This window comes from Leptodactylus fuscus, chromosome 11 (assembly GCF_031893055.1).
Source record: "Leptodactylus fuscus isolate aLepFus1 chromosome 11, aLepFus1.hap2, whole genome shotgun sequence".
Classification (NCBI taxonomy): Eukaryota; Metazoa; Chordata; class Amphibia; order Anura; family Leptodactylidae; genus Leptodactylus; species Leptodactylus fuscus.
In genome coordinates this window covers 47,744,384-47,757,607 of record NC_134275.1, presented here as the reverse complement: position 1 = coordinate 47,757,607, position 13,224 = coordinate 47,744,384, and the positions used below count along the sequence as shown (strand labels likewise).

The 13,224-nt window shown below is 42.9% G+C and overlaps 2 protein-coding genes across 4 annotated transcripts in view; one reads left to right on the top strand and one right to left on the bottom strand.

The window, feature by feature from the left end:
- The window catches only part of PNPLA7 (patatin like domain 7, lysophospholipase), a 104,566-nt gene extending 98,745 nt beyond the window's left edge, over positions 1-5,821 (bottom strand). For all 3 annotated transcript variants that reach the window (XM_075259111.1, XM_075259110.1, XM_075259112.1), the window contains exon 1: positions 5,724-5,821. The gene's annotated coding sequence lies outside the window, so the exon portion shown is untranslated. The remainder of the gene's footprint in view (positions 1-5,723) is intronic.
- Positions 5,822-11,460: 5,639 nt separating this feature from the next.
- MRPL41 (mitochondrial ribosomal protein L41) lies at positions 11,461-12,937 on the top strand. Its single transcript, XM_075260500.1, has 2 exons — positions 11,461-11,546; positions 12,275-12,937. Exon 2 carries the CDS (start codon positions 12,284-12,286, stop codon positions 12,689-12,691), a length of 408 nt encoding a protein of 135 aa, XP_075116601.1. The 5' UTR covers positions 11,461-11,546; positions 12,275-12,283; the 3' UTR covers positions 12,692-12,937.
- The last annotated feature ends 287 nt before the right edge of the window (positions 12,938-13,224 follow it).

Below are 13,224 nucleotides of genomic sequence, written 5' to 3'. Positions count from 1 at the left end.
GCTACAGGAAGCGACTAGAGGCTGTTATCTTTGCAAAAGGAGGATCTACTAAATATTAATGTCACTTTTCTGTTGAGGTGCCCATACTTTTGCACCGGTCAAATTTTGGTTTAATGCATATTGCACATTTTCTGTTAGTACAATAAACCTCATTTCAATCCTGAAATATTACTGTGTCCATCAGTTATTAGATATATCAAACTGAAATGGCTGCTGCAAACACCAAAATATTTAGAACTAAAAATGATTAAGATTAATAGGGGTGCCCAAACTTTTTCATAGGACTGTATTTCAGAGGCCAGAATGGCAACCCCAATCTGTTTTAATAAATACAGCCCCTGTCAACAAATCTATGCGAAGTAATGGGAACCATCTTGGTTTTCACCTCAGTTTTTCAAGAAACAGAACAGTTTAAAAGACAACAAAGGGGGACACTTCAAGGACTTTGAGGGACTTTTATCTGAGACAGAAGTGGGTCTTAGATTCTGGAAGCCACTAGAGAAATGCATCTTTGGAACATCTTGAAAGAAAATGTGACCTTCAGATAGCTTTAATGCACGCTTTTCTTACTCCCCTGCACTGTATAAATAATATCATATGTCTGAGAATTATTTACTTTGTATCCTCTGTTCTGAATATAGCAATGACTACAATGAAGGATTAGACCACAAACTCCACGGGTAACATTGTTGTTATCACCTAGTACGGGCAAAAAGTCATTTTTGCAGACTTAACAGCCCACAATGCTGTGGAAAAAAAATCATTGCATCCAGGGTAAATGCTCTGTGTTGCCCTGCTGAAAGAAAAAAAAATGCAGATGTCTTGAAAATGTTTTAAAAATTCAGTATAGGTGGCCCTGCCGACCACAAGAGATCTTACAAGTGGCCATGTCAACTAAAATCGTAGTAAAGTTACTCAATGCTGCTTAATCGTTTTGGCAAGAATTGTGCTTGCTCAGCAGTTCCTGAATAGTTCTGGTGGCATCCTACCAAGAAACACTCATGTCTGTGGGTGTCATAACTGAGCGGCCACACTCCTGTCACTCCTACAGAGATTAAGGATAAGTGGTGCACACTTTATTTTTTATTAGGTCACAGAAATGCGGTTTCACAAGCTCAGTTAGGCTGTAAACACATCCAGAAGACGTCACACACAAGGCTGCAATAGCTCACAATGAAGCCGGCTGTCATATCAGGGACTAATGGCATCATGGTGACAGAGTCCCAAAGTCCATGTGATGGCATTAGCAGAAATATCAGTTACGGCAGGGAGCGTTCTGTAATCTCATGACGTAGGATACTGAACTCTTCTATACTATCTCTGTCGATAGTGAATCCACATTTTTCATGCATCAGGTAAAGCTTTATTGCAAACAACTGGCACAGAATTCTATAGTTCCACCGCCAACATCTCTCCTATGCTCGGCCTGTGTATATACGAATCGCACTTTAGTTCTAGTGCGTATGTGCTGCACACGCAGGCTCAGGATATTACTGTAGCGTCCACCCAGATTAGCTGGGCTGTCTCTGCTACCAGGTACTGATGCATAAGGCAGGCCAGTTACACAAGATATACATTGGATGAATCTGCCACTCGCCCCCAGCAGCAGAGGACAGGGTAGATAACCTGCTGTCAGTGGTGTCTGATAGACAATTACTCCTGTCTTACCATAAAGAGCATGGCTGTGGAGTCAGAGTCAGTTGTAGGTGCAATGAAAGTCAGAAAAAAATTACCTGCTTAGCTCCAGAATCAATATATAAGGATTAATTACATTGTATAAGTAATTAGATGCACAACTTGTTACAGATTCACCCTTATACAACATTAACCAGAAGATTTTTTGAGAATTAGAGGAGCATTACTGCTGTGTCTGACCATGGCTGTCAGCCATTTATGAAGGCATCGAGTCGGAGAAGGAATTATGGACAAACCTCCCTGGTAAAGAACACATGCCTGTCTGACCAAGCTGAGCGAGATTACTGAATGTACGCAGACCATTCCTCTAATGTGTATAGGGACCACAGCCCAGCGGTCAGACCCACAACTAGACATTTACACCACAGCATACGTTGGCAATACCACTGTAACTTTCCAGCCTTAGTAGTGACTGACCTGTTCTGGACCTTAATGACCTTTTCATTTTTTTTAATCGTCACATGTTTTTCATTGACATCTGAGGGCTTGAGCTTTGTTTTGTTTTTTTACGGTACTATTTTTGAGTAACATCAGAACAAATGAGCAACTTTTATTAACTCTTTCAGGACTGGACTGATTATGTGTTTCCAGTACTACAGAAATATCATGATAGCTTTATTATTTGGCTCAGGTTAGGTTCACACCTTCGCCCGGTCTCCACCTGGGGTTTCAGTCCCCATTATGCTTTAAAAATGTGGTGAATAAAAACCTGCAAGCAGCACTTTTCTCTCTATATTTTTTCAACCTTTTCAGACAGAAACCTAGCAGACCCCATTATCGTCGAAGGGTCCGCAGGTGTCTGAACACAGGTGTAAACCTATTGTAAGAACAATTACGATCATACCAAATGTAAATACTTTTTTCTCTATTATTTTGACAATAAAAAAACAACTCAAAAAACTTCTCTGCATTGTTACATTCCAAGATGTATAACATTTCAGTTTTATGGTGATGTAGCAGGTTTAGGGCTTGGTTGTTGGAGGAAGACTCACAATTTTTATTGGTACCACTTTGGCGTGTTTTGACAGACCATCAAAAAAATAGGGTTAATCTTATTTTTGTCCATTTTCACATACCAAGACCCATGTCAGATTTTGCAGAAAGTACTCCACCTTATCCAATTTTTATCCTACTCTCACTTTTTAGCAGGTTGGAGATGCCTCTGCCCAATAGATTTACTATATCTTATGCCACAAAACTGTCATGAGTTATACCTAAAATCTACACCAGTCCCTGACTTTCATAGATTTCATTTCTGGAACATGGGACCTTGCAAAATGCAGCAGAATTATTTAGAGGTTGGAGACTCTTAATAATTTAGACACAGCTTGCAGTAGCAAGGGAAAGAATCAAGTCTGCTGTGAAAACAGATCACAGACCGATGCAAAACGGCTGTGAAAAAAAAAAAAAGGACAGTATTGTGCATGGTCTGGGTATAGCCCAGGGGTAGGGAACCTTTGGCTCTCCAGCTGCTGTGAAACTACAACTCCCAGCATGCTCCATTCACTTCCATGGGAGTTCCCAGAACAGCAGAGCCAGTATGCATGCTGGGAGTTGTAGTTTTGCAACAGCTGGAGAGCCGTACGTCCCCTACCCCTGGTATAGCCTAATACTGACAGGTCTGTCTCTAGGAAGGCCTAGGAGAAGTACATACAGGGCACAACTGGGGGCCATTTTTAGGCTCCCTGGCTGCCACTGCAACCATCAGCACCCCATGATCATGTTCACTGGGCTGCTGATGGGTGACAGAAGAAATCCCTTATGTCTAAAACCGTTCTGATACTGCAGTCAACAGTGGCCACAGCATCTAAGGGGTTAAGTGTCTGTATTGGCACTTTCAGCGATCCTGGCTGACAGAGCAGATTCTTGGCTGTCATTAGACCTCCGTGCAGGGCTCACATACATATACTGTAAAAAACTGTATGCATCACAATAGGATGCCTTAGTGACCATCCAAAAAGGTGTATTGACAGTCACTAAAGACAGGACATGACTATACCAATTTTCCATTTTTTCATAGAAAAAAAAATAAAAATGTGTGGCATACTCCAGCAAATGACCTATGTACAGCATTGCATCCAAGAGAGATTACCAGAATACACATGGCAATAAGCCTATACTGCAGAGTATGCATTCTCTATACCTCTCTTCCAGTGAAACTTACTGTTTCCATACACAGGGCTAGAATATGTTCATGAGCCCTAACAGAAAGGAAATGCCTCTTTAATCATGGAAGATGTGCCCTTTAATTAACCAATTACACAACTATTGCACTTTATTGCATTACGACATCATGTCTGGATATAGAGAGAGTGGAGAGAGTGGATATGACATCCAGCATTTAGTAGAAGCTGCGGATATTCACATTATCTAATTACCTGGCTCCGAACTCTCTGCTTTCTCCAGTCACTGCTCAATAATTCAAGAAAATACAGAAGACACAAAGAAATTCATGGCACACAATACTATCATCAACATCAGTTCTGTATTATTCAGCAAAAAAAAGGGGGTGTCCCCAAGCTGGGATGTACATAGAATTAATAAACTAGCAGTCACTAGCAACACCCCTAGAGGATATATGGAAATTATTAGTGAAAGGGAACATGTCACTAGATGTGATGACAGTGATCCTGCTCCCGATTAACACACCATCGATCTAGGGCCAAATAGAAGCCTATTACACAGCGCACCACATATCCTATTTCCTGCCTTCAAACCTGGTAACCTACTACCCAGCAGCCCTGACTGTACAGACGTCAGACATCACTCCACATACTGAAACAAACACACAGTGAGGAGACAACGTGCCCAAAACCTTACAGAAGCAATTCAATGTATCATTCAAAACCACTTCAATGTATTTTACACATTACTAGATATGACTGTAAGGAGTAACAATACTAAGTATACAGCACTGACAGATATCACAGTATCCTCCTGTAGGCCAACATGTCCTAGGGTAAAAAAACAACCCATCAGAGCCCTTATACACTGAGGCTGTATCTTACAATACACAGTATAGCGCCATTACTGTATACAGCAAAGTTATCCCACAGAGTATACAGTAGACATTACCATACTGGGAATACAGTGATATTACCTTACAATACACAGATTACTGTATACAGTGATGTTCTCCTACAATGTATACAGACACATTACCATGGAGTGTATACATGGAGGTCACATTATACATACATATAGCAATGCTGGGTATACAGGGATATTACTTTACAATACACAGAATACAAACATGACTGTATACAGTGATGTTCTCCTACAACGTAAGCAGAGACATTATCATCATGTAAGGTGCATAATGATGTTACATTATACAGAAACTACAGTAAACAGTGATGTTCTCCTACAACGTATACAGAGATGTTACCATGGAGGATATACAGTTATGTTCTCCCAGTGTATACAGATACATTACCAAATAGTGTGCATAGAACATTACCTTACAATACACAGTATACAGAAATTACTATATACAATGATGTTCTCCCACAATGTATATGGACACATAACCATGGACTGTATACAGTGACATTGTCCTACAATGTATACAGTGATATTACCTTGCAAAACACATTATACAGACTTGTTCTCCCACACTGCACATAGAGACATCAGCATGCAGGATATACACTAATATTCTCCCACAATGGATACAGTGAATTTTCCTTATAAGACACAGCACATATACATCACTGTATACAGCGATGTTCTACACAGTGTATACAGAGACATTATCTTACAATGCACAGTATACAGAGATATTACCAGACAGGGTATATAGAGCTCTTATCACGCACAGTATAAAATATATTCAGGTATTCCCTTATATATCAGTATACAGACATCAGTCACCATTCAGTGTACACAGATAGGTTGTCATGCACAGCTGTATACACCCTGCAGGTCTATGTCAGCTGCTATGGTCAGTACTATATGAGGTCCACACACCCATTACTCCGCAGTGGCCCGGTGACACCCGCCGCCTCCGCCCCTCCCCCACTACTCACCGGCAGTCCAGTAAACACGGCTCGATCTTGGCCTCCTCTATCGCTCGCACTCTCTTTCGCTCGCTCTCCCCACCTGACAGACTCGTCACATGACTAAAGTTTCCTCCTTCGGATTGGCTGTAGGGTGATAGAGTGCTGGCTAATCACAGCGCGGCTTCCATGACGGGCACTTCCGGCACCGCCCCCCATGTGAGCAGCAGCCTGGAGCGCTGACTCGTGGGGCTATGATGAAGCGAAGAGCCGGGCGTGCAGGGGTTAATTCTAGCCCAAACATTATATAAACTATAACACATGTCTGTAATGGGAGACAGAAGAGTCTATGTCATACCCCCAAATACAGCGCTTCATGTAAATAGCTCCAGATGAGAGCGCCCCCTACACAGCCATGCCAGTAGAGTGCCAATCCAGGATCAGCATATGGCTGGCTTATTGTAAGGCCCGGCCACCAGTATAACATTGATACCCCTGACAATCAGCTGTGAGGGGGAGAAGTACAGGACATCAAAAAGCTGATCACAGAAAATCCCTTTACATCATAACATTCTGACTACCTCTAGCCACCACTAGGGGGAGCTCACTGCCTGCAGGTCCTACTATAGAGAACTGAAGCAATATTTAGAGGGGCTTTGCAGGGTTTTTTTTTTGTAATGGCCACCATCTATATCTGATGGGTGAGATCCTGACACCAATCATCCTGGCACTGATCATCTGTTCAGGACTACTGCAATGTATAAGCCTGAAGCCCCATGAAGACCCCACCATATAATGTGTAGTGTACATGGAAGATTACTGCAGCTCTGCTCCGATTCACTCCAACTATACAATATACCAAGGGCTCTGCTTCTGGCTCTGTATACTGTATAGTAGGGGCCTGAACTCCCGACTACTGAGGGCCGGCATCCACCCCAGCACCAATCAGATAATGATAGCCTATCCTGAAGATAAGCCATGAGAAAAAGCTTGGAAAGCCCTTTAGACTAAAACCCCACATAGCAAAATGCAGTAAAAAAATACAGTGGAAAAACACATGTGAGAAACGCATTGTGGTTTTTTCCATGGCGTTTTGATTACATTTTCGTTGAGTTTTCCTCTGCACACTTTCTGCCCCTATTATACCTATACGGAAAACACCAGGGATTCTGCAGGTATAATGAACATGCTAATGAAAAAAATACAAATCCAGGTCTAAAAATATATTAAAATCACATAAAATGTTACTTTTAAAGAGGACCTTTCACCACTTTTGGGCACAGGCAGTGTTATATACTGCTGGAAAGCTGACAGTGCGCTGAATTCAGCGCACTGTCGGCTTTCCCGATCCGTGCCCGGTGTAAAGAGCTTACGGTGCCGGTACCGTAGTGCTCTATGGTCAGAAGGGCGTTTCTGACCATTAGCCAGGAACGTCCTTCTGCCTCGCGGCGCCAATCGTGCTGTGCTGTGGAGCGGGGAGGAACGCCCCCTCCCTCTGCTCACACAGCTCGTCCATAGACGAGCATTATCAGGAGCGGGAGGGGGCGTTCCTCCCCGCTCCACAGCACAGCGCGATTGGCGCCGCGAGGCAGAAGGACGTTCCTGGCTAATGGTCAGAAACGCCCTTCTGACCATAGAGCACTACGGTACCGGCACCGTAAGCTCTTTACACCGGGCATGGATCGGGAAAGCCGACAGTGCGCTGAATTCAGCGCACTGTCAGCTTTCCAGCAGTATATAACACTGCATGTGCCCAAAAGTGGTGAAAGGTCCTCTTTAATGATGAGAATTATTTAAGAAAAACAACATGAATAAATATACTGACGAAAAAACATCCAAGACGTGATGAAAACATATCACAATAAACATGACAAAAAAAAAAAAAAAACACAAGTGACGAAAAAAATCTGGCTTACACGTTTCAAGGCATTAGCCTCTTTGTCATAATTAATATGCTGCCATTTTCAGATTTGGGTGAAGCTTTTTCTCTTTGGATTTTTTTTTGCAATGTGTGGATGGGATTAGACAAAATCCCATTCACTGCACACATAATGTAAAGCACTGCATTACATATCTGGCGATCTCCATCTAGTGGCGACTACCAACATACAGTACCATCTCCAGTAATTCGGGACATACTGTGACAATCTGGAAGAGTAGGCAAATTTAACCCTAAAGGGAATCTGTCAGAGAGATCTGAGATATTAAACCATCCACAGGCCCTTATAAATGGGATATTTAGTGTCCAAAATCACCCTGATATAAAGCCATCAGTGTCTGCAATAAAAAAGCATTAGCCTTCCCCTGCTGCTGTACTCCCCGCACCAGCGCAGTTCTTCCCTGTGGCCAGAGGATGCACCTTGTGCAGCACTTGTGTAGGGTATCCAGGGTGCACGTCCTCAGCTTCACTGAAGAATTGCGCAGGGTCCAGGAGCTCCAGAGAGGGGTCAGATGAAACTTATTGGACTCATCTCTAGGCAAGTATGTTGTGGGCACGGATGGATCTAAAACAGGAACATTTGGGATACCAAACCCGAGCTTGCGCACAGTTTATTGGAAGGTTTCCTTTTAACCCCTTAGCGACCCTTGATGTAACTGTACGTCATGGGTCGCATGGGGATGTATGGAGCGAGCTCACACGCTGAGCTCGCTCCATACACGGCAGATGCCGGCTGTATAATACAGCCAGGACCTGACAATAACAGCAGCGGTCGGTGCCCAAGCCGATCGCTGCTGTTAACCCTTTACACACTGCGGTCAAACGCGACCGCAGCGTGTAAACAGCGCAGGCGGCATGGGCGCCGCCATGTTTCCCCGATCGCCGCCCTCCTGAACGTCACATGAGGGCGGTGATCGGTTGCTATGACAGCCGGAAGCCTATTGAAGGCTTCCAGGCTTGTCTCTGCACTAGATCTATTAGACGATGCCAGAGGCATCGTCTAATAGAAGTGCTGCGATTTTCCTATTCACTGCAATACTGTAGTATTGCAGTGAATAGTATGAGCGATCAGACCCCCTAGGTTTCAAGGTACCTAAGGGGTCTGATCATAAATGTAACAGAAGAAAAAAAAAAGTTTTTAAAAGTATTAAAAAAATAAAAAAAATATAAAAGTTCAAATCACCCCCCTTTCCCTAGATTAGCTATAAAAGTAATTAAAGAACATTAAACATAAACATATTAGGTATCCCCGCGCTCCAAAATGCCCGAACTATTAGAATATTAAAACATTTATCCCGTACTGCGAAAGGCGTAGCGGCAAAAAAAATAAAAACAGCCAAAAAACGTTTTTTTCAACACTTTGCCTCCTATAAAAAATTGAATAAAAAGTGATCAAACCATCAGATCTTTCCCCAAATGGTATCAATAGAAACGTCATCTTGTCCCGCATAAAAAGACACCACAACCAGCTCCATACATGGAAATATGAAAAAGTTACAGGTGTTAGAACATGATGACACAAATTTTTTTTTCTATTTTGCAAAGTTTATCATTTTTTTAAAAGTATCAAAACATTTCAAATACTATATAAATTTGGTATCACCGCGTTCGTACTGACACGTAGAACACAGGTAACATGTCATTTGTACCAAACAGTGAACGCTGTAAAAATTAAACCCATAAGAAAATGGCGCAAATGCATTTTTTCTCCAATTGCACCTCATTCTGAATTTTTTTCCAGCTTCCCAGTACATTGCACAGCATATTGAATGATGCCATTACAAAGTACAATTTGTCCCGCAAACAATAAGCCATCATGTGACTCTGTGAACTGAAAAATGAAAAAGTTATGGCTCTTGAAATGTGAGGAGGGAAAAACGAAAATGCGAAACCAAAAAATGGCCTGGTCCTTAAGGGGTTAAAGAAAGGTCAGAACATATCTCTAGCGAGGACGCATGAGTTGAGAATGAAGTTCCCCCAGTATGATACATTTCACCTACACTGATACATTGTAACAAACTATCCTATAGAAATATGCTGCTGATGTATTTAGCTCACACAGAATTGCATACGATGGATACAACTGTAACAAACCCTCAGCTGTGACAATCAGGGTGGACAATCATTTGTCAATTACCTTCCAGTCTGCGCTACTCTAGGGGTATGTTCACATGGCGGAATTTGCATTCCACATGTGACCATTCCACACGGCTAAGCTGGGACAGATTAGGCCTAAATCGGGGCTACATGGTGGCTCAGTGGTTAGCACTGCAGCCTTGCAGCACTGGGGTCCTGGTGTTCAAATCCCACCAAGGGCAAAAAAACCATCTGTAAGGAGTTTGTATGTTCTCCCTGTGTTTGCATGGATTTCCATCCTATGTTCCAAAAAGACATATTGATAGGGAAAAAAAAATGTACATTGAGGGCTCACAATCTTCATTTAAAAAACAAAAGATTAGGCCTAATGGGGAGGGAGTCTTGAGCTGCGGACACCACAGCTGAATCAGCCGCAGAATCTGTGGGAAGAAGGGGCGTCTCTCCTTTTTTGCTCTACTAACTAGCAGAAAAAAGAAGCAAGCGGCTCCAATTGCCCTAAGACTTTCATTACTTTCATGCTAGGGGTGCATGTGTGCCTTAAGGACTAGTGGAGGATCACTGTATAGTCTGGGACTTTGGTCTGTGGCGGCTCCTCATAGCGAGCCTGATAGTGACCGCATTGGTTCTCACTGCTAGGATCTACTCCCTCATGTCTGTCCTTCATCACACTAGCGTCAGATTTTTTGTTGTTCTAGTCTATCGATGGTCCAAAACAACAGATAATGGAATTGCTACAATAGCGGTCACATATGACTATAATACCATTCATTGGGTGTCTGTTCTGTAAAACTGAAACCACCGGACTTGTAGGACTTTTTCATCTGACCATTATGAACGTACACTGCAAAGACAGCTACAAACAGTGACTCCAGTGTCGATGTGAACACGGCTGAAGCTGGGGCTATATGACAACTTTGGCTACATCTCCCCTTACGTGATCACCGATCACTTGTCACCCGGGGACTGCAACTTCGTGTCACAATAAAATGGAGCAGGTCTCAGTCGTGAAGTTGTACTAACTCCATTCATTTACATAAGTAAAGGAGTCAGAGAGCGACACTTGAGAAGAATGGCCAGGTACTCCTACGATAAAAACAACCCTATTCATATGACTGTAACTGATTGTCAGTCAGAAATTTCTTCAACAAAATCTGTGAGGTATGAACACGGCCTAGGGTATGTGCGCACATCGCAGTCAAATTGCATTTTTTTTGTCATGATTTTCACAGAATCACACCATTATGCTTGTGATATTGCCAAATAACATGATTTGGTCGTCCTTCAGGATAAAATATAGGCCAATTATTGACAAACTGGATGGCGGTTGTTTTATTCTGTCAAGATAACCTCAGATACAGCAACTAGGGAATTTACAACTTTTCCAGACTCCTGAATGGCAAGCTTTTTCTTCTTCCCTCAGTTGCAATGTTGGTCTGTGTAATGGAGGCCATAATGTTATATGTCATGTCACTTCACTGTTTTTCGCTTTTATTCTCATTCCACTACTGTAATTTCTATTCTTCTTATATACTTCCCTTCATCTTCTTCATCTTTTACCTCAGAAACTAATTGCGTCACACCCGCACTTGCCGCTACCCTTTGCCGGCCTTCTTCTTCGTCAGCCTCTCGTCACTCAATGTTTCCCTTTACCGCGCATGCGCCGCACGCAGCCTGTCCAATCAGCGCGCGCGGATAACCAGCCCTCAGTGATAACTGGATGCTTGTGGCGCTCAGACCGAGGCTTGACACGCACGGCTTAGTTTGCGGCATTTTCACGACACTGACTTTCTCTGGCGCTTGGACGGCGCTGTCTGAAGGTGAGAAGTTAACCCTTAGTGTTTCAGTGTCACCCACAAGCCATAATACAAGGGGGCACTACGCAGGTTAGGAGCAGGATGGGGTGCTGTGACCCTTCTGTGTACCCCATATGTTTAGCTGCACCCCAAATAGTCTGACTGTGGTGACTCCCCCTATTTATAATGCTGGGCCTGTAATTGATCATTTTCTTTTCTTCATTTTTTTATGTCCCCATAGAAGGATATTGGTGCCCCTACAAATAATAGTAAAATGGGGGAGGGGGGAATTCAGTGTGCGCCCCTTTGTCTTCCTGTATAACCACAAATTTTGTTTGCGCTGCCCATTGGCTGTGTAATCAGTGGCTGGGACATGGCGTTCAGTCACATGACCGCATCCTCCCTGCACGTTGTGTATATAAGGAGAGCGGCCATAAAGCTGCAGAGAGTTTCACTTTGGGTGTTTAATTTTTAGACCTTGTTCTTTACTGGTGGAATAATCCAGAATATTTTATAATCCAGCATTTCGTGATTCATTTCTGACGACAATGTACATCACTGTATTGTACTAAACTCCTAAAAGCTAATCAAATGTTATCATTGCAAAATACAGCCCATCCTGCATAAAACAAGCCCTGAGATGGCAGCACTGACTGGGTTGCAGGACTCTTTACTGAAAATGTTTGCAGATAATTTTCAAAATGGCATAACCTCTATTTGTAGGCCTCACCGTAGACATTTCTCTCTTACAGTAAGCCAACATGGGGCTGCTTCAGAACCTCACTCGCGGCTTTGTCAGAGGTGCCGACCGAATGGCCGAAATCACTAGCAAGATGGGACCTAACTCCTTCAACAGAGGAAGAGGAGCCAAGAGAGCTGGATACTTGACCTCCAACAAGAAGTTTGTGAAGGTGAAGGAGATGGTGCCTGAGTTCATAGTCCCCGATCTGACGGGATTCAAGCTGAGGCCATACGTGTCTTACAAGGTTCCTGCCGTGACTGAAGAGCAGATGACTGCTAAGAAGTTGTTTATGGAAACTGCCGCTCCGGCCATACAGAAGGACATTGAGAACGGCACCTTTGACCCTGATAACTTGGAAAAGTACGGATTTGAACCAACGCAAGAAGGGAAGTTATTTAAGCTGTATCCAAAGAACTACATCCAGTAGTGGAGGACATTACATTGTGATGGACTGTCAATCCCATATTGTAATTATATGGAATATGCCAAATACTGCCTGGACTTTATCTACAATCTCCACCAGAACCATTAGAAGTTAGAAGAATCTGGTTAAGGTCAGCTTCATACAGAAGAATTGTGTCTGTAAGATACTGACCTTAAGTCTGATCTATTTCCAGGACCAAACCCTATGTCAGGGTGCATATGTCCAGCATTAAAGCCCTTTATGATAATATGTGTCCCAGCTTGTATTGCATTGTATTTTCAGTATTGGGTGGTAGAGTTGGGGAGGAGTGATGGGCATTGACCTCCAGCATTATAGATGGCTAAACTCGGCTCACATTGTGGGCAAGGAAATATGGCTAGTAGCTCCCAGACCAAATCCATCTTATGAACTAAGTTTGGGGCCACTCTGTAAGGTGCTAAAAACAACCTGAAATTGTGTGGTTTCTGCTGCGGCTTACCTGCATGTTTCTCTATATTGCAAAGATTGAAACTCGCAGCAATAAGTGACCTGTCAAT